This window comes from Ahaetulla prasina, chromosome 3 (genome assembly GCF_028640845.1).
Source record: "Ahaetulla prasina isolate Xishuangbanna chromosome 3, ASM2864084v1, whole genome shotgun sequence".
In the NCBI taxonomy this organism is placed as follows: Eukaryota; Metazoa; Chordata; class Lepidosauria; order Squamata; family Colubridae; genus Ahaetulla; species Ahaetulla prasina.
In genome coordinates this window covers 159724909-159752142 of record NC_080541.1, presented here as the reverse complement: position 1 = coordinate 159752142, position 27234 = coordinate 159724909, and the positions used below count along the sequence as shown (strand labels likewise).

At 36.1% G+C, this 27234-nt stretch overlaps 1 protein-coding gene across 1 annotated transcript in view; it reads right to left on the bottom strand.

The window, feature by feature from the left end:
• The window catches only part of NEGR1 (neuronal growth regulator 1), a 602993-nt gene that overhangs the window by 194685 nt on the left and 381074 nt on the right, over nucleotides 1-27234 (bottom strand). The window contains exon 3 of the mRNA XM_058177707.1: nucleotides 11261-11386. Coding sequence (XP_058033690.1) covers nucleotides 11261-11386 — 126 coding nt within the window. The remainder of the gene's footprint in view (nucleotides 1-11260; nucleotides 11387-27234) is intronic.

The following is a 27234-nucleotide window of genomic DNA, read 5'->3' as shown; positions in this document are numbered from 1 at the left end:
ACCGCAATTCAGAGAGATTTTGCAGGACTATTTATGAGATGATCTTTTAAGTGCTGAATGCATATTCAGAATTTTTTGAAACTCTTCTGCTTCCAATTATTTCACAATAGTCACCCATACCACAGACATATTAAGAGAATGTATTCTGGACCATATTTTGCAACAATATCACCCAGTTATAATTCAGATGATTGGTGAAAAAGTTAAAGTTTCAAATCTGCTTTGCGAGCAAGGAGAAACTGAATCAAAAGCTTGTACCTGTTCTTTTGCATACAATACAGTGCACGAAACAAATCAAAGCTATGTTGTTTTTAGGTTGTAACTTATGTTCCTATATGGATTTTCTCAAGCCTAACTTGAAATGTGTTCACGATGAGCAGCTGAAACAAACTGAGCAGTGTTCCCACAACCCATTGATGAGGACTAGAGTATAAAAAGAAGAGGTTGTGCCTGGAGTTTACCATCAGCACTTGCTCCTACAGGTACCGGAACAGACTTGTAAGTGGATCACAAGCTTCCTAACAAACAGGAAGCAGCAGGTGAAGCTAAGCAAGATCACATCAAATACCTGTACAATTAGCACAGGGGCCCCCAAGGCTGTGTGCTCTCCCCACTTCTCTTCTCTCTTTATACTAATGACTGCATCTCCAATGATCCATCTGTTAAGCTACTGAAGTTCGCAGATGACACAACAGTGATTGGTCTCATTCGAGACAATGACGAATCCGCATATAGACGAGAGGTCGAACGACTAGCCTTGTGGTGCAACCAAAACAATCTGGAACTGAACACACTCAAAACCGTAGAAATGGTGGTAGACTTTAGGAGAAACCCTTCCATACTTCCACCTCTCACAATACTAGACAACACAGTATCAACAGTAGAAACCTTCAAATTTCTAGGTTCTATCATATCGCAAGATCTAAAATGGACAGCTAACATCAAAAACATCATTAAAAAAGGACAACAAAGACTCTTCTTTCTGCGCCAACTCAGTAAGCTCAAACTGCCCAGGGAGCTGCTGATTCAGTTCTACAGAGGAATTATTGAGTCTGTCATTTGCACCTCTATAACTGTCTGGTTCGGTTCTGCAACCCAACAAGAAAAACACAGACTTCAGAGGATAATTAGAACTGCAGAAAAAATAATTGCTACCAACCTGCCTTCCATTGAGGACCTGTATACTGCACGAATCAAGAAGAGGGCCGTGAAAATATTTGCAGATCCCTCGCATCCTGGACATAAACTGTTTCAACTCCTACCCTCAAAACGACGCTATAGAGCACTGCACACCAGAACAACTAGACACAAGAACAGTTTTTTCCCGAAGGCCATCACTCTGCTAAACAAATAATTCCCTCAACACTGTCAGACTATTTACTGAATCTGCACTACTATTAATCGTCTCATCGTTCCCATCACCAATCTCTTTCCACTTATGACTGTATGACTATAACTTGTTGCTGGCAATCCTTATGATTTATATTGATATATTGACCATCAATTGTGTTGTAAATGTTGTACCTTGATGAATGTATCTTTTCTTTTATGTACACTGAGAGCATATGCACCAAGACAAATTCCTTGTGTGTCCAATCACACTTGGCCAATAAAAATTCTATTCTATTCTATTCTATTCTATTCTATTCTATTCTATTCTAAAGCAGACAAATCAAATTTGCTTGTGGTGCCATCAGATACACTAAATATTCTTGATTGTCCTACTTAGATATAAATGTGAGACTATAATATGAGCTGCTTACAGGCCTACTCTGCCTGTATATATCTGCCTGTATAATATGCAGGAGATAGCTTTAATGGCCTTTTTGCCCTTTTAATGTTTGGTTGAATGTTTAGTTTGACAAATGTGACTAAGTTCTATATTGTCATCCATTTGCATTTCCAGCTGTGCTAGGTGTCGATTATTGGGTCCACCAAATATACCTAGCCCTTCTTCTCCATGTCCTCTATTTGTGGTATCCATGAGGCAAGAATATTTGCTTTGTCTGTCTAACCATATGACAAAATGGTGAAATAGTTTAAATCTTTGATATTGCAATATTTTCCTTTATGTGCTAAGGCAGCAGTGTTGCCATTTGTTAATATACCTCTTCAATAATTGTAAGTGCTAGTAGAATATTTGAGGATTTTTTAATAGAAAGAAACTGCCAGGGTAGTAGCTATCCAACTTCTTGCTTAGCAGCAAGGAATATGTATTACCTGCTTTCTTGTAGTCACCAATTCAAATCTTTCTTGTAGTCACCCATGATGATTGATCTACTTTCTGCTTATTTCACAAGGCCACTGAGGTATTTATATTCTCTACTGATACACACAAGACCAAATATTGATTTCGGTATTAGATTACAAAGCCCCATGTTTATCTCCAGCATCTAGATTTCTTCAGTGACTTCAGCTTTCTGACAGACTATGGTTTACCATTGTATTCAAACGATTTGCCTGAATTAGCAGCGAGACTGCATCCTTCTTGCTGGGTTGAAAACTAACCAAAGAGAGAAGCAACCTGGAACTAAGGAGAAATTTCCTGACAGTGAGAACGATGAACCAGTGGAATGGCTTGCCACTAGAAGTTGTGGGTGCTCTATCACTGGAGGTTTTAAAGAAGAGATTGGACAGCACTTGTCCAGATAGTTTGGTGCTAATAGTTTTTGTTCCTTTCCTTGGTCTTATTTCCTGTTGCGTCCTTGTCCTCGCTCCCTCTCTTTCCTGTTGTTCTGTCCCTCTGTATCCAACTCCTTTTCTTCCAGATGTTGTTCTTTATTATTTTTATTTTTATTTTTATTTATTTATTTGTCGTAACAATATATACAAGCATTGCATATATAATATATGAACGTATATATCAGGAGAAACGAGGTACTATAAACATATATATGCATAGGGGAAGAAACAATAGGACAGGAACGGTAGGCACGTTTGTGCTCTTATGCACGCCCCTTAGAGTCCTCTTAGGAAAGTGGAGAGGTCAACCGTGGACAGTTTTTGAGTAAAGCCTTTGGGGTTCTGAGAAGAAACCACAGAGTCAGGTAATGCATTCCAAGCATATACAATTCTGTTACAGAAATCGTGTTTTCTGCAATCTAAACTGGAGCGGTTGACATTGAGTTTAAATCTGTTGGTAGCTCTTGTGATATTGTTATTGAAACTAAAAAAGTCATTGACAGGAAGGACATTACAACGGATGATTTTATATGCTAAACCCAGATCCTGTCGAAGGCGACGAAGTTCCAAGTTCTTCCTGGCTTTTACCTTCTATCTCTTTATCACTCTCCTGTTCCTTATTTGCTATTCATTGGACATAAATTTTTTGGGCTTTATCAAGTGTGTCGAGTCTAATTTTCTTGTCTTGCCAAGTTACTAGCAGCCCCTCTGGAATATGCCATCAGAACATTATCTTGTATTTGACAAATTGTGAGGAGAGGAAATGATAATTTTGCCTCTGCTCTCTCACTCTTCTAGGTACTTGCTTCAAAGTTAACAGTTCTTTCTATTTATAGGTCAACAATGTATCTCATGTCCTCCTGTAGATTTCATCTCTAATCATTCTTTTCATGAGGCATACATGAACTTCTCATGTTAATTTGTGTCACCACACATAATTCGTATGCACTCTGTATATTTCATCAATGGCGTTCTGCATTTCAGATTTATTCCTCTGCAAATTATCAGCCAACAGTCCTGTCATAAGATTCATGAGCTCTTCTTCTTTGTTTTCTATTATGTTTTGAAATCTTAGATAGAAAGCAGATTTGTCCAATTCTAAGTGTGTTATGCCTCTTCGAGTTCATGATTCGAGTTCATCAATTATTTTTCATATCTTCCAATTTCTTCTCTGTTTGCTCTGCTTTTACCTCCACCGACTTTATTCTCTGCTCATTTTTAGCAATTGTCTCTTGTATTTCTCCCATTCTATCTAATTTCTGTATATCCTCTTTTACTTTGCCCATATCATTCTTCAATTCCTCATGATTCTTCCCAATTGATTGTTGTGTTTTCAAAATTACCTCTTGAATCATGTTCAATGTCAACTGCATAATTTGTACAATCATTGAGGATTCTGCTCTCTCTCGTCCCAACATGTCCCCTTTTAATTTCTGTCCTGCTGGAGAAGCTGTCATCTGTGTGGTTTTCTTTGTAGTTTAATGATTGTCACTGTACTTGTCATATCTAAACTCTTAAAGAGTTTCTTCCACAGTACCATAAATTACCTATTCTTTGTTTCCTCAAAAAGCTTTCTTCTAGTAAAAATTCCTTCTACTCCATTCACTTATCATATAACTGCTATTATCAGACAGATCTTGCTCTTATATTGATATCCCCCCTATAGCTTAGCCGTTATTTTCCAAAGCATTACTTGCTAAAATAATTGACAATTAAATAAGTTCTACAATTAATTCTACAATTCTAATTAGTAATACAATTATCAATTCCAATCAAAGTTCATTTAACAATACACAAGCAGAATACTTATAATAATTAAAAAGAAGTATAACCAAAATATAAATTATTTAAAAGAAAGTTTTATATATCAAGTTCAATCCAATACTTCCTCTTAATCAATTTGTAAATTTATCTATTTATAAAATCTAATATATAGGTCTAAATATACCTCAATTAATTATATGTATTATAAATATATCATAGATAAGTAAGATGGTAAATAATAACTATAAAAGTACCCAATAATAAATAAGAATAAATAGTTAAGATACACAACTGGCCACTAATATTTCCAATCCACAATCTTTCACCAAGTTTAGATAGGTCGTTCTGTCTTCAGTTTCACAATTCCATCCATACCACCTCCTCTCTCCACTTTCCAAGTCAAAAATCCAAGATGTCAGCTCCTTCTAATATGCACAGCCACTGTCACTTCTCTTTGCTCTACAAGCCTTGGTGTCTCTATCTATATATCCACAGTTTTTAATCACTCAGTCCCAATCACCACAGATTCAGTCTCGATAATTAATAAAGTTAATACAGTTTTCCAATGCTATTTTCATTCAGATCATCCAATCTCCCTCTCTCCTTTTTCTGCCATCTTCTCAATTTTGCTCCTACCGCCAAGGCACCACTTTTCCCCTTTTGGAGACTCACTTGTCCATTGGCTTGTAGATTCCACAAATTTAGAGAAGCAACCCAGTATCTCACTTCGTCCTGTCACTATCCACCAATACTTCTCGCTGCTTCTCACTTTTTGCTTCCTTCACAATTCAGTCAGGCCGTCAGGCCTCTGGATCCGACCATTACAGCTGGTCTCTTTTGCACCGAATTCAAGGGTTCCTCCTTCCACAATGGGGGATTGCTCTTCTCCCTATCACCCCTAGGGTTTCCCCTCTACAATGCTGACCCCTCCAGGGTTGGACCTTGCCTTTACCACCTTCCAGATGCGAAAATTTGGTCTGAATGAACGGAGCTCTGTTCTCCTGAACCTCACCACCGTGACATCACCCTGGAAGTCCTCGCCAGTCAGATATAGAACGTGGTAAATATATATGTTACCTCAGCCATGCAGGAGGAAATGATTGCAGCAGTAATTGGAGACTCCAAAAAGGCCTCTGATTTTCCACACTATTCTCAAAGTGCTTTTGAGTCTCTTTTTGAGGCACCTTAAAGATTATCTTCTTTTTCAAGCTAGGAAAATTGTTTCTGCTACATGTATTCCCATTTCTTTGTTGTCTCACTGGCCATTTAGAATAAATTTCATTGAAAAATTCTGATTTCTTTACCTCAGCTACCTTATATTCAAGATGAACACAAACAGCCTGAATCCCATGCAAGAAAATTTCTCATAAAAACTTATTTTTTTTATTTTACCTTTGATTAAAAATACATAAAATTGTAGATGTTTTATCTTACTTAGCTGTATGAGTTACAGGTAGTCCTTGACTTATGACCACAATGGAGGGTTGGAATAGTTTCTGTCAAGTTCCGGTCAGAGTGTCTGACAAAACAGATACTACTAAAAATACAGAAGATAAGTCCTAGTTTGAAGAATTTGGTCATTTTGGCAATTACCTATGGAAGTGATGCTAAGTCCATGTGAAAATTGTAATAATTTTGCTCCATTTTATGTATGGGTTTGTACTGATATTGTTCCAATGCTCATATGAATATATATGCTTGTGTGTGTTTGTGTTTATGAGACACAGTCCTAAAACACATGCTACCTACTTGTCAATTATCTGCCATAACGGACTAGTTCATCTGATAGTTTTTTTTGTAAATCATCCTCTCTCAACCCAATCAACTTCAAAGGGTTCTTGTGGGGAAAAATTAGAAGAAAAACTAATCTGAATGCCATCTTGAGCTCTTGAATGAAATTTAATAAAAAATAAACAGATTAAGGAGCTGAAGCTGTTCTTATTGTTGATTAAGTTTTAACATGCAGAGTTTTTTCAACTTGGAGAAGCTTCCAAAGCTATACCTTGCAATAATGAATTCCATTAAAGCTTTATTTTCAGGTAAAAAAAAGGCAATTGTTTGTGTGAATTCCAACTGACTTCAATCTCCATTAAGATTGGACAGTTGTCCAATTGCAACAATGAGGATGTTAGCAACCACAATACTCATTATATAAAACCTTTAATCAGATAACCTTGATCTGAAGGCTACTTTGGATTACCCAGAGGAAGTTGTTGCTCATATGGATGAGAATGCTTATTTTGGCCCCAGTGACTGAGAAGTGCTTTATGATGTCAGTCCATTTGCCACTAGTTATAGTACACACTGTGTACTATAACGGTACACACTGTAGATAAAAGAGGCTTTGGGTAACCGACACCTTCACTTGGTGACCAGATCACATTTTATGAATGGCCAGGCTCACATTTAGATTCCTAATATGTTTTGTTTTCTTGCAGTTCTATCAATTACACTGTGGAATAACTTTCCCATTCCTTTCAAACCTTTAATTTTGTGCCTAGAGTTATCATTTCACAGTGGAAGGCAATCACTTTCTTTTCTGTAATATTTGAACAAGCGCTTCATTTTTATTGGTTTTGTATCCCTTGCATTTACAAGTTTTTAACTTGCATTCATTTTCTCCAAATTTATCTATTGACTCATTGCAAAAAACATATATATGTTAAGGATTTGATTGGAGTTTAATTGACATAGCTTGAAGAAATCTTGAAGACTGTGCTGATCTCATCAAAGTTCCAGTTGCTGGGGAAATCCCTGCTTTTCTGCTGGATTTGCAAGATGGCAGTAGGGTTCCATTAATGTTATTTTAACAGACAACACCATTAGGTGAACTCATGTCCTAAGCTCCCACTTTGAAGACTGCCCAAGGTTCCCAACACAATTTTGTTTGACCTTTAGCTAAAGACTACCTTTATGATGTAACTGATTTTTCTACTCTGTTGGAGGTCACTTAAAAAGGTTTAATTGTTGCTCTTTGAAAGGTCACTATTAGTAATTCTTTCAAGCCCCTCTTTGCAAAATAAAGTGCTGATTAGCATTACTTTCAGACCTATCAGGATGTGACTTCACCACTAATAGCCACATGACATTCATAGAATATATCAAAATATTGTCTAACTAAATAAGATCCAAATGAACTGGGGTAGGTTATACTGAGTTACTTTATTTTATTGCTGTACAACAATAATTGGTGGCTCTTTGTTATTAATTCACCACAAAATGAGATGGGGAAGTAATCTAACAAGGGCAAAACAGAAAAGGGAGATCAAATCCTAGGCAAAACCAATATTTTTCATCTGCTCATCTTGAAGGGCTTATATTTTTTTAATGTCTTCCACACCTCTGTTTCAGTTGGCCGAGTATTTTGAAGAAATAAGTCTCAAACATATTGGGTTAGATCATGAAGAAGAACCAGAGGGTTGGAATCAGATTTAGTGAGTTTTCCCCATTTTACAACATTTTTACCACAGTGGTTAAGCAAATCACTGCCGTTATTAAGTGAACCATGCAGTCATTAGGTGAATCTAGCTTCCTTCATTGACTTTGCTTGTCGGAAGTCAGGTGAGAAGGTTACAAAAGGTGATCACACGACACCAGGACAGTGCAACTGTCATAAATAGATGCCAGTGGTCAAGAGCCCAAATTTTGATCAGTCAACAATTGGGAATGCTACAACAATTACATGTGTGAAAACAGCAAGTCACTTGTTTCAGTTCTGCTGCATCACCGAATGATGATTAAATGAATGGTCATAGGTTGAGGACTACCTGTATATTTGTTGTAAGGAAAAGTGGGCAATCACAGTATTATTTTCTGAAAGGCCATTGTTGTTCAGAAGCCAGCTACCGTATTTTTCAGAGTATAAGATGCACTTTTTCCTCCATAAAAGAGGGTGAAAATTTGGGTGCATCTTATATATCAAATGTAGCCCCACCCATCTGCCGGCCCCGCATAAAATGAGGTGTGCAGAGGTGGCAATAGGCTATGGCAATCCTTGCAGCCTGAAACAGCTGATCTTTGGGAGGCTGATCCAACCAATAATCAGCTGCTTGCGCAAATCAGGCTGTGCTGAAGCTGAAATTGAAACAGGGTTTTTTCTACAAGGAGGCAAATTGCTGGGAGGCAGGGGCAGATTTTTTTCTTGTTTTCCTCCCCCAAAAAAGTAGGTGTGTCTTATAGTCAGAAAAATACGGTATATTGAAATGGGCAATCTCCTTTTATTTGCTTCATCGCTTTAGGCCAACCATTTTTATGTCAGAAACTGTGAAATAGTGAAAACCACAGTTCTGCCATTCTCCAAAGCCTTATTAACACCCAGTTACAAGATGAAATTAAAAATAGCACCTATTTTCCAGTATCGTCTTTCTTGTATGTTTATTGAACTCAAGGTGACTCCAGGCTCTGCCAATGACTTGCAGATCTGTAATATGTGGTTTCGTCTTTCTCTCTGTGTATCTCTGTATATGTATCTCTGCATGTGCATGCATACTGTATGTTTGTCTGTGTCTGTAGCTGTACCTATAGCTGTAATCGCACAAACTCGCCACAGCCAACTGGCTGAAGTCAACTCACCATGGGACAACTCACTGAGGGACAATTCTACAATTCAATTCAATTTTTTAAAATAAATAAAAAAATATTTTAATTTTTGTCATTCACATTTCATTCTGTCCCTCCTTTTTCATCCCTTCTTTAATGATTCTGTCCCACCATTTCTTTGATCTTAGTATAACCCTTTTCTTGCAGTGAGTTGTCTTGCAATGAGTTGGCTGTGATGAGTTAGCCATGTGAGTTAGTTGTGGAAAATTGTCATAGCACACGAGCTAAAATAAACCCCTCCCCAAAATAAGCCCTCCCCAAAAATAAGCCCTCCTTGAAAATATTTAAACGCATGCACAGAAAGTCCCCACCATTTCCTCTGCTTAGGGTAGGGAGACATAACTGGAAATCAGGTAAGACAAGAGGAGCCTCGTCTTGCTCTATGCGCCCCAAAATAATAAGACCTCCCTGAAAATAAGGCCAAGCACTTATTTCGGGGTTCAAAAAAATATAAGACAGGGTCTTATTTTCGGGGAAAACACAGTAGTAGTTGTCCAAATTTTACAGCTTTCTTTTACTCAAAGGTGCGGGAAAGCAGAGCTTATGACTACAATGACAATATCCTCATACCATATATATTTAACAAAGCTGTGTATTTAAAAAATTAAAAGAGCCTCAGCATCCAAGTGGTTGGGGGATACAGTACAAAGTAAAGAGGTAATGATACTGATAGGCACTTTCTAGCCCCTTCCAAGGTTGCTTAATTGAATCTCCTTAACTTTCTTTCCATTGTTATAGGTAAATGCAAAATAACTATTCATATTTCATTACAATGTATAACTTTCATATCCTATTATAGGAAAAAAAATCATTTTATAAACCAGGCAAGAGAACTACAATTTCTTGTGATGCTGCTTCCATCAAGGGAAGGCCAAACTCGGACAAAATTCTTGTGTCAGTGCTGTTCAAGGGTAAAGGAGGCCCCTAACCTACCTTGATTGATAATCCAGCCACTGCAAAGAATTGTTTTTTTAGAATCATTTTTACAATGATTCAGAAGAAGGGTAGTATTTGGTGTCCTCTAAACTTTAGTACCCAGGACAAGTACTTACTCAGCCAGTAATTTATGTCACCTAAAGGTGGCCTCTCTCATGCTATGCTACTAATATGTCACTTCTTTTTTGTCTGATAATTGTGCAAGTTTGATTGTTCCATTATTTGTAGATATTTGAAGAAGAGATGTTCCCCACAGAATGGGCCAGCATCATGGCTGGTATGAAAACTGTATTTGAAAACCAATGCAATTTTTCCTCAATCTTTGGCCAGGAAATTGTTTAATTTACACATAAAAAACATACACATTAAAAATACATTAAAAAAACTGCAGAAAAAACAGTGGCTACCAACCTCCCTTCCATTGAGGACCTGTATACAGCATGAGTCAAAAAAAGGGCTGAGAAAATATCTACAGATCCCTCATATCCTGGACATAAATTGTTTCAATTTCTACCTCAAAATGACGGTGTAGGGCACTGCACACCAGAACAACTAGACACAAGGATAGTTTTTTTCTGAATGCCATCATTCTGCTAAACAACTAATTCCCACAGCATTGTCAAACTATTTACTAAGACTGTATTATTATTATTATTATAACCATCCTTCCTATTACCTATCTCCTCCCACTTATGACTATAACCATGTTGCTTGTATTTTTACGATTTGTATTGTTCTGTTTGTTTCCTAGTATAATTTGATTGCTTATTAGTAACCTTTGACTAACATTAAGTGTTGTATCTTATGATTCTTGATGAATGTATTTTTTTCTTTTTTTTTCCTTCTATGTATACTGAGGGCATATGCACCAAAGAAAAATTCCTTGTGTGGAATAAAGAATTCTATTCTATTCTATTCTATTCTATTCTATTCTATTCTATTCTATTCTGTTCTGTTCTATTCTATTCTATTCTATTAAAACAAGTGATGAATAAATAAATTCCTCAAAGTTAAAAATAGTTTCAAATTGATGACTTTTTAAAAAAATTACTAACACTTGCATCACAAAGATTCACCATTATGTCTCATTGAATGGGATTTAATTACCAATTTTCAAACAGGTTTTGAGATTATTTTTTTTTGCTTCCAAATTTCTCAGAGAAACACTGTTCTAGGTTCCTGAGCAAATGGATTCTAAGACTCTTTCTTGGCTTGTATGCAATAGAGTGAGAACAAGGAAAGATAAGTGGTTAGAACCAGAATAATTGTTAAAGCATACCTGATGGAGAAATATGTCTCCAAGAGATGGAAGGATCCGGCTTCCCTGTAGCTAAACAAGCCAGTGTGATGTTGCTTCCTTCATTCGCCACAATATCATTTGAAATATGACTTATCTTTGGAGAAACTGAAATGAAAGAACACAAAGCAATGAAATATTTCCTTATTCATGAAATTCCTTTAAGCTAATTAATTTAACAATGTCATCACGGTTAACAATAGGGTATTTCTATATGGTACCTTTCCTGATCCAATAGCTTTCAGATGAATTGGATTTCATATCACCAAACAGCAACCATCCTTGTTCCAAAATTGTAATATCCAGAAAAATAAATTTTATGAACCACTGAAACTAAGAACTTCAATATGAAGTACTATTTCTGAGGCATTCTATTAGCACTCTACATTGTGTTTTGGCTGATACAACATTTAGTCTTACAGGGCTGCATGTATTTCAGGAATTCGGATTGTTTCACAACATATCAAGGAATGACTTCTTCAGGGAGGAATGTGTCTATGTTTGGAGACTTTGTGTATATTTTTATACAATACTGAAGTTGGAGGAAACAGATTCTTTATTTGAATCTGCCCTAGTAAACTGATTATTGTAGTATTCCTGTAATAAATGTTCATGAATTTTATTCAACTCATCTTATCTTTATAAAAGTCTAATGAGTTAGTTTAGGTTGAAAAATAGTGACTGATCCAAGATCATAGAATGGATTTCATAGACCAACATAGATTGAAACCTGGGCTTTCCCAGACTTGAGTTGTAGATTATAGCAGTGTCATAGTATAATGGATCATCTTTCAGGGGTTGCATACAGCCAGGAAAAACATGGGCTCACAAACATCCATTTCACTGTGTGGCTACTTTGGGTGGCTTTATTACAACCAGGAACACCTGACTTCAGCCAGTATTTACATTACAATAGCCCCCTACGAAAAGTCACATACATCTTCTTGAAATATTATTTCTGCAGAGGAAAGTAGAGGGAAAGAAACAAGGATTTCCCATTCCCTCTTCCTGGAAACTGGACCATCATTGCAGTCCTACCTAGTATAGCAATAGCACTTAGACTTGTATAGTGCTTTTACAGTGGTTTACAGAGTCAGCCTATTGACACCAACAATTTGGGTCCTCATTTTACCCACCTCAGAAGGATGGAAGGCTGAGTCAACCTTGAGCCAGTGAGATTTGAACTGCTGAACTGCAGATAGCAGTCAGCTAAAGTAGCAATCGTTTCACATAGCACCGAAGTAAGTGGTAGCCAGGCCTTAGTTGAAGGGAGTGGAAGCAACTCATTCTCTTTCTTGCTCATGCTCAATTTTCTAGTTTTCTTTTTGACATGTCTCTCTCTCCCCCCACTTTCTCTGCCTCTCATATTATATTTTCCAGATATTAATATATTTCCAAACACTCAGGATCCACCACCTTCTCTTTTCTGCCTTTTGCCAACAGTACCTCCAAAGTTAGGAGGAATCAATATTTAGATGGTCAGGATATGGTGTGATCCTCAAATGATCATCAGTATATGGAGATACCCCCCCACCCCACCAGCTCTAATGATATGTATTAAGTTCCCTTGATTAAACAGCTCTATAAAAAGTTTACAGCAGCAGAATCAATAAAAAATAATTCTAACCAGCTTTTCTTTCACAAGAGTTGTTGCAAGGCTACATCAACACACACCAATCAATTCAAGGCAGCCTTCCAGGACAGACAGGAGGGCAAGGAATGTTTATTGAATCGAGCCTCAGAACATCACCCTTTTTGCGCTGCCTCCTTGGAAAGCAACCGTTCAGCATTTTTCATGCCGTTTTAATTTTTTTGCCTTTTAAAATTTATGCTAAGTACCATTTCTCAGTAGATAGGAGGGGCATTGCTCCATTTTGCGTCCCAGAGATGGGAAAAGAATTTGACAACATCTCCTGTTTATTTCTACAATACAATTTGTTTACATGTGGGCACAGTTTCAGTGATTGATTTTTCCCAAGGCGACTTACATTTGAAGTGCTGCGTAACAACAAATGACATGGTAAACACTTGGAAGGACCAAGCTGTGCAAAGCCACTTTTAGTCCTCTGGGAGTCTTTAAAGGGAGCAGAGTGTGGATTGTTGCCAGATGCAAGCACTCTAAGAAGGGATTTCTGCATACAGGAACATGGACTATGCCTTATTTTCTTTGCAGCCACTGTGCACACATCCTTTTCCTACTGTGCACACTGGAACCTCAATAGGTGGAGAGAGCATCTCTCTAATATCTGTTCCTGGAAAGAGATGAAAGCAAAATGATGTATTCATGCCCTACATGTTGCTCTGCAGGAAACAGAATAGTGGAGACGTTGTTTCTTCTTCTTCTTCTTCTTCTTCTTCTTCTTCTTCTTCTTCTTCTTCTTCTTCTTCTTCTTCTTCTTCTTCTTCTTCTTCTTCTTCTTCTTCTTCTTCTTCTTCTTCTTCTTCCTCTTCTTCTCCTCCTCCTCCTCCTCCTCCTCCTTCCTCTTTATCCTCTTTTCCTCTTCCTTCTTTTTTCTCCTTCCTATCTTTCTTCTTCTTTTCCTCCTCCTCCTCCTCCTCCTCCTTTCCTCCCCATTCCTTTATTTTATCTAAATGCTGCTGCATGGGGGAAGCTACATTTTTAAAAAATATAAAAGTGATCTTGGTGTCTTGGCTGAATATACTGAATAAAAAGAAGACTGGGTTTAAATTGTTTTAAGTGCAGAGACAGAGTTATTCTTAAGAGGTGTGGAATGCCCTGATGATGAAGTAAGTATGGTATGCATATTTGTTGTTTCTAAAACTCTGTGTTAATCCGGACTCTATTTGCCCCTCAAAACAGATTTATGTGCCACAAGTGCAGAAGAGACTTCAACAGATACTGTACTAGGTTATCAATACCAGGACTGACATTTATCCTATATTATTTTATTAACAGGGAGGGTTTATTAAACATTGTCTCTTAGCTATTTAAAATATTTGGAGGTTTGGCATATCCTCAGATAATATAGGCTAAAATTTCTCTCTCCTCCTCCTCCTCCTCCTCTAATAAATATAATCATTCAAGAACTTGTTCATGGACTGTATATTAGGAGTATAAATTAGTGCCAGACTACTCTATTGATCATGTCAATGCTTTAACAAATTCAAAATGTCCCTTCCTTCAACAGAATTGCTGTTCTAATCATCTGGATCAGATCATTTTTACTTTGGCAAATATATATACCATTAATTTGCCGGTAACTAGTTTCATAATTAACCATTACTACATCTTGTTCCTCCAGAGTTCAGAGCTTCTTTTGTACTGACCAAACCACTGCAGTTTAGATAGCATTTGTTTCTCATAGTTATACAAATACTAAACCTCATTAAACAGACACACACACATTGTTTCTTGTTTCTCCTTTGCAATTCAATTTAAAAAGTAAGTTTTGCATTAAAGTTATGCCCAAATGGTTCAAAAGCATCAAACAAAAAGGCAAGTGTAAAACTGGAGAAAAGTTGTTAATTTTATCAACAATTTTCCTGAAAAGTAGGAAGTGTTCAGAAGGCTAGAGATAAAGGTGCTGGATTTGCCCAATCCACCATATGCACTGCTTGCATTTTTTCAATCGTTTCCAGATTTCCTTGCTTCATCAGTAGAGAGTTATATTAATACACAATCCATTATGGATAAAAAGTAAAATAATCAGCAGTAGGTAGGATACACCTAGGGTACAGTTTTTGAAGTATGTTTCTCAACGTATGTGGTTTCGTGCATAGTTTCATGTAGACTTTTAATAATTATACACAATTTACATCTTTGTAATCAATTATTCTTAAAATATTTTCTATGTATTTTCCCCATTATATAGCGTATTTAGATGCAACTAATTTTAATACAACCTACCTACCTTCCTTCCTTCCTTCCTTCCTTCCTTCCTTCCTTCCTTCCTTCCTTCCTTCCTTCCTTCCTTCCCTCCCTCCCTCCCTCCCTCCCTCCCTCCTTGAAACTTCAAAAAGCCTGCAAGGCTCATATGAAGTTTAGAACAATGCAGATGCAAACAGAATCTGTGCCATGTTATCTGGGCCTTAGAAAAGCCCCCTTATGGTCCTGTGTATTTATTGTTGAATTTCCCTATTACTGACAGATTTATAGTATATAGCAACAAATAAATACTAAACTGATAGTTGCAGACCATTTCCTGGGAATGCATTCTTTGTTGAATCAGATCTGAAACAGTAGTGCCCAACCTTACTTCCATACCCATAATATAAATTCTTCCTACTTTAATTATTTCTGTCAAAATGGAATCAAGTTAATTATTCTATGATACTTTATTTAAACAGCTGGAGCACTTTGATGAAATACTGGTCTTCCATCAGGCACCCTCCTATGACTAAAACTGAGTAACATCATAGCTTCTTTAATGAATACCATCAATATGCTGGAGGATATTCAGTGTAAAAAAGAAGACATGAATCCTGAACATGAAATCTAAATTAGGAAAAAAAAAAAGAATATAGAATGAATGGATAACAGGTTGAAAAATTCAGTGATACTTCAGGGGTAGAATATGGTTTAATTAGAAGAATTTGCAGAAAACGTTTATTTTTAAAAGGTTTAATATAGCGCAAAGAATGATTGAATAATATTGCAGGAAAGCATCAAAAGATCACTGATATGAACTGACTGTAATTTTGTGTTTGATATTTTTAAAATTTAGTGTGTAATGCAATGCAGTAGCACAAAGTATACTAGTGCTATGTTAAAATACTATGACAGAAAAAAACGAGTCCCATACATATTTCTTATGTAAATAAAAATTAGTAATTTCTCATTGCCAAATCAATTTCTTATAAGACAATTTTAACGAAATTACAACAAAACACAATAATTGTAATACAAAAACAAAAAGCTTCTGATTAAAAGAGCAAATTAAGTAATTTAAATGTATATTTATATGTGTAATTTTCAAATTGTCATTCTTCTAGTTATTAATTCCTTAAAATACTACAGGGGCCAACAAAATGGAGTAAAACTGCAGGACATACTGTTGAATTTTATTATGTTAACCAGTGGTGGGATTCAAGTAATTTAACAACCGGTTCTCTGCCCTAATGATTTCTTCCAACAACCAGTTTGCCAAACTGCTCAGAAAGTTAACAACCGGTTCTCCCGAACTGGTGCGAACTGGCTGAATCCCACCACTGATGTTAACGTCATAAACTTACAAAGCTCAAGACCATATTGGTTGGAAACAAGCGGAAGAGGGCTTCATCCTGTAGTGGATAGATAATGACTAAAATGATGATAATGATGATCCAATTCTGAAAAAAGTTTGTCAGTTCTGTAGTTTGAAAGAATTAAATTTAAAATAGACTGGTGAAAATACCCATTCAAGTTACAATGGTATCTAGTCCTAGCCTCTTGAAATACTTCTCTAATGTAAATACAAGAGCAATCCATTAATTACACTAGAAAACACCACAGCTGCTATAATTGAAAACAACAATAGGATAGTTTTGCCATTATTTATAAATTCAAGCACTTGCATCCTAGAGTATGATAAGGCAGATGATGTTCCTTTTCTATCTCTACTTTGTTTTGTTTCTTTCTGGCCATACTTATTGCCTTCTGACAATAACTGTCATGTTTTCAGTACTGGAATCTACAGTAAATTCAGATACAAATCACACCCTCTAAAAATCTGGACATTTTTCACACATTTAGGTCAATTCATACATTTAAAGGATTGCTGAATCCAATTTACTAAATCTGCCAGTTTAAATGACAAACCATATTCCTGGCTTCGAATCCCATTAGTTATAAACAAGAAAACTTCGATCATGTTAATATTGTAGTGCTAGGCACATTTAGAATTAAGGCCCAAAGAGCACAGTGAGAAATATTTCTAAGACTTAGCCTCTTTTATGCAAATATATTCATACTACTGGACTCAACTGGGTCAAATTTGCTTTTTTTTTGGTTCTTCATATTCTGTTTCATATCCTTCCTTTTGCACCTTAGCAGCCATGTTTGCCTTTTCTTGCTCCATCTGCTTGTGCCTTGTGTAAATTTGAACTAAGGATGTGCTTGTGATGCCAGAGTATTAGTACATAGCACAAAAACACTGTTTTTACTTTGCCTCCTCCTTACACACCTCTCAGCATGCCCTCTGCAGTCTTAGATTCATCTCAGCTCTAGATTTAGGCTCACTTAACAACAAATTTTCCATGGACATAAATCAAGGACTGCCTATAAAGTAATACTTCATCTTTTATTTATTTTTTTGTTTGTTTGTTTGTTTGTTTGTCTGTTAAACACAACAGTATATATAAGTATAAGCATGAAATAACCATACAAATTGGATACAATCAAAGGGAACATTAGGACAGGAACGGTAGGCACGCTGGTGCTCTTATGCATGCCCCTTACAGACCTCTTAGGAATGGGGTGAGGTCAATAGTAGATAGTCTTTCGTTAAAGTTTTGGGGATTTTGGGAAGAGACACAGAGTCAGGTAGTGCATTCCAAGCATTAACTACTCTGTTACTCAAGTCATATTTTCTGCAATCAAGATTGGAGCAGTTCACATTAAGTTTCAATCTATTGTGTGCTCGTGCATTGTTGCGATTACTTTTCATACATGTACATTTGTACATGTATGAAAAGCCCCCAGTTACTATGTTATCCTTCTAGTATCCCAGGGAGATATTTCTAATTGTAAAACAAACAAACAAAATGTTAAAAAGTTATGCTATTTATGTAGTTATAAGCACATCTAAATTATATTAAAGTAATCAAAATATCTTTACAATCCCCAAGGCACGTCACAACTTTTGAGCACTCCTAATGTTTGGAAATTGAAAGTTGGAAAATTTGACACGCCTTACATAGCATGGCTTCCCCCCTACAATAGATTGAATTGATTTCAAATGGTGAGAAGAAATGGTGATATATATATACTAACTTATTCACCAGCTGGAGGGAGAACTGATTGTTTTTACCCAGCAATTTGAAGCAGTGTGAAGATGATAGGTTAGTCTCAAACTGGTTTGTGAAGAATTTGGGGTAAAGAAGGAGCAACCGGGAAGTCTCCTGGCCTGATTTATTAAATGTTCTCAGTGAAAAAGAGGAAGGAGAAACAAAATCTGCTAGTGATGTCTTTTGTATGCCAGGGAGGGCATTTCAACTACAAATGACTTCAGATGGTCCAATTGGATACTCCATTAACCACCCAGAATTCTCCTGCTTTGGGGTTATCACCATACCAACTATCTGATATCAAGTCATCATATCAAAAATTTCACTATGTTACCAGTCATAAAAAATTCTGCTTGTATTTTACCCTTCTTATGATGATGATATGACCATAATAAAGATGTGAACTCCCTAATGGAAAGACGAGATAGAAATGTCATAAAGAAATAATTAATTACAAAGCATTTACTGTTGCACTTATATCCCGTGTCCCAGGTATTTGTTGTGTCTTCAGCTCCCGAGCCTGGCCTCCTGGCAGAGAGTGACTCAGAGAGTGAGGGGGAAGAGCCGACAGGGCTTCCCTCTACAGGACCTTCCTCTCTGGCTCCGCTCCAGGTCCCAGAGGCAGGCCAGGTGGAGGAGATGATGAGGCCTCTTTCTCCCGCACCTTCCCCCTCCCAGGAAATGCCTCAAGACTCAGCTGCTGACAATCAGTTCTGGTTAAATCCCAGGCATCGCAGAAAGGAGAAGCGGGAACAACAAAAGAAGGGGTGGGGCAGGCCTAGAGAGTGCTGAGTCATGGAGCCACACCCACAGGGTATAAAAGCAGGAGGAGCTGCTCTATAGCTTCTTGTGACGGACAAAAACTGACTCTTGGAAACTTTGGCTGCAATATTTTGAGACTAAGACTTTGGCTTCTGTTTATTTCTGAACTGCAGTTAAGCTGGTCTGAGGAGATAAGAGAACTTGGCAGGTAATCACAGGTTCGTTGCCAGAACTGATATCTGTCGTAGGAGTAAATTGCTGGCAGATATAGTCAGCTCGCGTGTCTGCTTGGTTGTGGTTGGTGGGGACAGAACAGTATTAATCTATCACTTAAATAAATAAAAAGCACTGGATTGATGCATCAAAACCATGTCACCAATTAGAATAGAATAGAATAGAATAGAATAGAATAGAATAGCCCTCTTTTTGACTCGTGCAGTATACAGGTCCTCAATGGAAGGCAAGTTGGTAGCAATTGTTTTTTCTGCAGTTCTAATTATCCTCTGAAGTCTGTGTCTGTCTTGTTGGGTTGCAGAACCAAACCAAACAATTATAGAGGTGCAGATGATAGACTAAATAATTCCTCTTTAGATGGAATTAGTTCTAAATAGTATATGCAAGCTGCTTTGGTTTCTCAAGCAGAACCAAGGGTTTATCCGATATGAATAAAGTTCATTCTGCTTTCCTTTTTTTGGCTCATTTGAAATTAACTCCTTTCTTAATATTTGCTGGTGCTTGCAGGGGCTACAGAAATCATTGAATAAATTAATGCCATTTCTAGAGAGCTTCAAATCAATGTACAGTGGCAAGGGGGACATTAAAATATTGTTATTTCTCCTCCAGGCTCTTTGCTAAGTGGGACTGTAATTTCCCTTTGCTTCTAAAACTGATAAAGAACGATTTAATAATGAAGCCAATGGAGGGCTAGCAAAGGCTGCCCTTTTGTAAATGATCTCAAGAAATGAACAAGAGCAGTGGAAATAACAATAGCAGGAACTTGATTTAGATCTCAGAGTTGGGCAACCAACGGTTTAATGCTCGCAAGCTGTTCTTTGGTCACAGCAGGACTCATAGAAAGAATAATAAAAGCTTTAGATTAAATCTACCCGTAGAAAGCAGAAGACCTTACTATTTAGCAACAAATATCCAGCCCTTCTATTCCAACCTCTAAGCTGTATCTCTGTAATTGCTATACCTATAAAGTAGGGATTCCAGATCCGGGCTGCCAAAAATGGACAACTATAATATTGCAGCAAAGAGTCTTTGTTATCTCTTTGCTGCCATCCCACAGTCGCTAAATTTGGATGGAGGGGGGGGGTGATATCAGAGGGAGTGAGGTTATTTGTAGGTGGTGAAAGATTGAAATTGCCCTTTCAAGTATTTCCATTATTTGCACACATTTAATGGAGGTCTAGCTGTGCCTATATTGCAAGTCGCCCATCCATAACTACCAACAACTTGATAGAATGGAGATTGCCACATCTTGCACAGCAGGCAGCCAACATTACTACCGATCATCATAGAGGAAGGTGTCACTGGCCTTCTCTAAAGCAACATAGTGTTTGATATACCAGAGGTACAATGGTTTTCCCTCCCCTTCCGCCATTCTCTTCACCTGCTTTTCACATCAAGGATTAGGACTGTTTTCGGTCCAAAATTCACCTTGTCCCTTTCCTGTTTCATTTGGGGAATGTTAAGAATGAAATATCAATCTACATATTTTATGTACATGTGTACAGGATTTGGTTTAAATGTGTTAGCAAATCTCAGTATTGCCTAAACATTTTACTATGTTGTTTTCATTAATGTATTTGTTGTGCACACAATTATTCCATCATGTACATATCTTAATCAGAGAGTTCAAAAACAAATCAAGCCATCTGTCTGAATTTGTATCTTGCTGGAAAAGTGCAAATCAAACAATTTTTTCTCTACCTTTCTGTCTATAGTGTATGCCCAGACATCACTTCTCAAATATCATTTCTACCACATATATGTGGGAGATTCAGATGCGGTTTCAGTCTTTCCATTTGTCTTAGCACTGTCTGTACATCATAGATATGGCTAAAACAGATGGTGTATAACTGATTTTGAAGGCTTTTCAACCTGAAGGCTAGAGTAGTTTCTACATTGTTTTCCCTAAAGATCACAGCCACTAGTTGTATGTAAAAATGGGGTAATTTCACTAATCCTCTTGTTCTGGATAAATTCTGTTTATTTCTACTCCCAATGCTATGATATTAATAAGCTTTTGCCTCCTGCAGATGCTCTGTTCAGTAGTTCTCGCTGCAGTTTGAACTGAGTCTACGATCCATTGCCACATTGCTTGAGAGGGTGATTATTTATAGCTTACAAATCAGTTTATAAAGCACTCGGGGCCCCATTGTGATGAAATATGCCAGCCAAATGTAATTTGTTATCATTAGAACAAAGCAAATTGTGCTGTGTGAATTATATTAGCAGTTTAAATCTAAGAACAATATTGGAGCCATGACTTATATTTTCTATCTCACTTTATTCCCAATTCTGCTATACAATTCTGACTTTCAAAAAAGCATCCATCAGAAGTACTAACTATCTAAGCAAAGGAAAGAAGAACAAAATTATCATGTCCTCTCTTCCCAGCAGCCCCCATTGTCCCTCTCCTAAGCAATTCATGGTCGAAATCCCAAAACTGCAGGTCTTGGAAAGTATATTTTTATTCCTCATTATGGTGAAGATACGGGTGAAATGCTACCGGTTCACTCCAGTTCGGATGAACTGGTAGTGATAAAAAACTAGCAGTTTGGGTGAACCGGTAGTAAAAAATTCTTTAAAAAGTTAAAAAAAAGGTTCCGATGATCACAGCTGTGCTGCGCAATCGTCAGAACCGTCTTTTACTTTTTTAAAGCATTTTTTTTACTACTGGTTCGGGCAAATAGGTAGTTAAAAAATGCTTTAAAAAGTAAAAAAAAAAAAAGTTGGCCATGCCCATCAAGTCACATGACCCTCCCACCAAGCCACGCCCACAGAACCGGTAGTAAAAATTTTTTGCATTTTTCCACTGGGTGAAGATTCAGTCTGGAAGCAACTTCCATTGCTAAGCATGTCTTTACATTGCAGCCCTGAAATTACACTGCAGACACAGAATTCTTCCTTCACTTTAGCACTTCAAACATGTTCAATCACTAGGATTCACAGATACTTCTGTGCCAGTACCAATAAAGGAGAATTTCCTATTTGTAGCTAAGGTCCTTGGTGCTCTCTGAATTTTGTTATTATCTAGCACTGATGATATTACTATTTTTGGTAATGAAACATCTGCAAAAAAACCCCCAAAAACAACCAAACTCAAGAGAGAACCAAGAGCACCTCAAGTATTTCCATTACTGTATTGTTCCTTCTGGATATTTTTCCTGTACCTATCTGCTAAAATAAGGTAATAGATAGATGATAGATGGATGGATGGATGGATAGATAGATAGATAGATAGATAGATAGATAGATACTATAGATAGATACTATAGATAGATAGTACGTACCCAATTAATCCTACCATCAGGATTGATTTAGTAACAAGCAGAAAAAGCTAATGATCCTAAGAAATCACATAAGTCTTGCACTAAAAAAAAGACTGGGTGACATCCAGAATCTGAAAACAATGGATCAAGATACTGGATAAAATGGCCTTATAAATACCATGACAACACCGTACCTTTGAGAGACATCAAACACCATTTTTCCTCATACAGTTGAAGTTGCAATCTTATGTCCTTCTGTTATGGTCACATTAAAGCCCTTTAAAGCCCAAACGGGACTGGGCTACTTACAGTAAGTGACCATCTTTTCCCAATAGTTTCTACCCATCAATCCATTCAATTTGATCCGGCACATTGGGCATACTGCATGATCCATCAGTCAAGGAATGTTGGCTGACAGGATGAGGATATGTGCCTTTTTTTATTATAGAACCTTCCCTCTGGAGATAAGGATGGATTGTTTTTTGTGGTGGGGGGAGGGGGAAAGCTTTTATATATATATTTATTTGGTTTTATCAACAAGAATAAAATGCAAAACAGAAAAACATACATCCAACACTAACAACAACAACAAAAAGGAAAAAATGTTTACAAAAAATATAACTCAATGTTTTTATGTTTAATGTTATTTGATATTTGGGGAGAGAAAAGAATTGAGGGAAAGAGTTAAATGCTGTCTTTCACAACATTGGAAATCTATTGTAATTCATCTCCTCCTCTGTAAATGTTTAATATTTTTTAATTAAGAATATTCAATCATAGATCTCTTGTTTGATTTTATTGATTGTCAGGTATATTCCTGGCATTCCTCCATCTACTGATTTTTGGAATATTCTGTGTTTAAATAATATGTTTTCATCACAGAGTTATGACCGACTCCCTAAAAGCAATATCTTCATTGCTTTTATTGATCTTAAATAAAACTACACTTTTTCAGTCAACTTTATTTTAATATAACTATTCATCTATTTAGGAAAAAAAGCCCTGGGTTAATCTTTCTAATACTGTTTATATATAGATAGATATTAAAACTGGTTATATTAAATGCATGTGGTGCCCTTTTGTAAACTAATAATAATTAAACATAGCATTGAAAATTGTTCTGAATACTTCATTTGCTCTGAAATATAGGTTGATGGCAAAGTCAAATGCTGTTTTAGCTATCAAGTAGTGAACTACTGTCTGTAGCAAAACTCCATACATATTATTGATTTCTGTCCTCATTATGTCAAAATAGTACTCTCATTTTATTTGGATCAAATCCAAATATATTAGTATTTTTTAAAATATCTATTAAACCTTTATTCCTTGTTATACTTTAGTCTGATGATTTAAATTTCATCCTTAATGTCAAGTTTTCTTAAGTTGTTTCAAAAACATTAAAATAAGATATACACCACTATCTCCTTAAATGAAACATTCCTTGCTTTTGCTTATTTGTTTTATCTTTGCTTACTTATTATAAAGAAATACATTTGTTTGTGAGTTATTTTTCAGCCTCTAAAGAGCCCCTGAGATAACTTCAAAGAAAAATTTAAAAAATGTATACTCAGCAAAACATGCAAGCAATTATTTTAAAAAATGAACACATTGAGTGGGGTGACTGCATTTAAAATAGTTTGAAAGTCATGCATAATTAATAGCTCACTTAAAACTGAAAGGAAATGCTAGTCTAATTTTATGATCAGAAATGTCCACAAATGGATTGTCACCATCTGCTATGGGTTCACAATAATCTTGACTATCTTGGTGGGAAATACAAAAATATATCCCAGTCCCAAATGATTCTGGATTTTATATCTGTTGAATTTTGATTATACCTAAGATAATTTGGTATAAGATCCATACAATATGATCAATAATGGACTAATAAGAACATATTCTTTACATTTCAGTTTTTTTCTACTCTTCAAAGCCTTGCATGAATTGTTGCATGAAACTTGCTTCTTTGGAGCTAGAGGTTCCTTCCCATACATCCCCCTCCTTATCTTAAATTCATTAATTCATGGTTATCTGCATAAGTTTAGTTAAAACTGTGTGTTCCACTTCAACCTATTACCTACAAAAGACTAGCCCTCACCACATTCGAGATGAATTTAATAAAATAAAAAAATCAGCAGATATGAGTCTTATTTATGGGCAATGTTTATAGTATTGTTTATAAGTCTTGCTTGCTTGACCAATTTGAAGCAAAACCAATTTTCACTTTTGTACTCATTCACTAAGAAAGGACATTCCTGGAGACGGATCTTCCAAATTGAAAAAACAAACAAACCCATAGCAGTGGGTGAAATTCAGCCGGGTCTTTCCAGCTTGGACAACTGCGGGAGGCTCCGCCCACCTTTGCGGACATCATGCATCACTTTTTTGCTACATTTAAGCCTTGGTGCATGCACAGAAGGCTTTGTACATGTGGATGATGGCACACATGACCGAAGTGAACATTTGCGAACCGGTAGGGAAGGTAAGTGAATTTCACCCCTGCCCCATAGCCTATCACAGAAATTAAATATTTGGTAATGTAAGACTACTTAGTTTTAAATTACATGAGATTCAAGATGAATGAGTAATTCCCTTTTTTGGCTTGATTTGGCTTGACACTATATCCAGATGGCTGAGTGAAAATATAGTGACCATGTCACTGCAGTCCTTGAGAAATGTCTACTTAACTCCAACAATAATAAAGTTGTGTTAGTTCTTCAAAGTGAGAATGATCGAAGAGGTTAATAAACCAACATGTTTTACTAAAATGTATTATTATTTCAATGAAGATTTTTTTTTAAAAAAAAAAGGTAAATCACAATAATGCCAGGTTTTCTGAAACTTTAAGGTTTCAGAAAACCTTTAAGGTGCCATGAACAACTAAAAATTAATTTTGTTCATATCTTTCAGTATAACAGATTCAGGAATCACCTCCAAATAATGCAATTTAATTAAACTTAATATGAAAAAGTAATGCAGGACTTTTACAATATAAAATGGGAAAAAATAACTTCCATATAATGTAAGATAGTGGAAAAAAGTGCTCCATATTAATTATTGGAATTTCTTGAAAATAAAAGTCTGGTTGCTTTACTCAAAGAACTGAAGACATAAGGAGTTGGATATCTCACCTCAATGTGGATAGTAAAAGTCTGAGTGCTTAGACAGATTTTTTTTTCCCCTTGTTAAACTTTCTTCCCTTTTTAATATTGCTATGGTACACAATTGTCTTATTATGCTTTACCAATTAAGAGGCATCAGTTGTAAACTCATTGATTATGTTTATGCCCAGAATCAAGTTTTGGGCCCAGAGCCATACTAACTAGCCAGGCATATGTTCATGTAAATATTTGGAATTTAATTTCATTCATGAGCCTTTGTTAGGCATTTCAGTCATAAACCAATGTGAAAAGAGAGTCAACAGAAACAAATACATTACTTGTTTAAGTTCCATTATTTTCAATTTGGCTAGAACTAAAATATTTAATAATAATATAAATTATGTATTAGTTATAATAATTTTCCTTACTCTGCTAGGAGAACCTGTTTGTCTAGAAAATCAAGAGGAGTTTTATGAGGACCTCGATTTTTTTTCTCTGTGTGCAAATCCCTAAGACACCACCTCAAGCCCAGAAAAAATGTGATGTTTTGAATTAATTGTAATATGAATAGCAATTTATAAATAAATAACACTACATTGCCTAAGTATAAATCCCCTATACCACCTACTTTGTTAGATACAATACATATATTTCAGATTCCAGAGTTATTGAAAATGGATGTAGAATTTTATTGTCCAAATTTGCTTGTCAACCCTTTCTTTTGCTAATCTAGATTCTAGAACTTTAGGTGCAGAATGATAAAAACACTATATACAGAAAGTGATTAGCTAACCATAATTTGAAATTTCATTCAAGTGTAAACATATTTGAACAGGTTTTATATACTGTTGAGTTTTTAAATGCCACCTTGCCCAATTACTGCAGCCAGTTTAAATCATGTGATAGTATGAAAATACTTGCCATGACATCAAAGGGAAAAAATAAACATATTATTGCAATAATTGCTCATTTGGCCAGTGATGGTTAAAAAAACCATTGCCCACATTTAGATATATTAGAATCAGAAGGAATTCTGGTAGCATATTTTCTGATTAACAAATGTTACTAAAAGGAATAATATTTTGTTAGCTCCAACAGATGCTTGTAATGGAAGTTATAGAAACTTATGAAAGATTCATTTCCATGCGTTCAGGTGATATTGAAAATGATATTGATTATAGTATTCTTTATGGCTTAAATTCCCTGTTTAGAATAGAATAGAGTTCTTTATTGGCCAAGTGTGATTGGACACACAAGGAATTTGTCTTTGGTGCATATGCTTTCAGTGTACATAAAAAGACACAATACATTTGTCAAGAATCATAGGTACAACACTTAATGATAGTCATAGGGTACAAATAAGAAAATCAAATCATACTAGGAAACAAACAATCAATATCTATATCAATCGTAAGGATAAAAGCAACAAAGTTTGTAAGATAGCTTAGTATATAATGTCTCAACATCCCTGGCAGTTAAAATGATGTTAGGGAGCTTGCTTATGGAATTCAGTTTTCATAGGAAGTCTGTAGTTTGCTTCTATAGTTGAAAGTGCAGAAGATTTTTTAAAATAACAACACACACACAATTACAAGCTAATCCATTGTCATTATCTTCCTCTTCCAGCAAATACAGATAAATCCTTTCT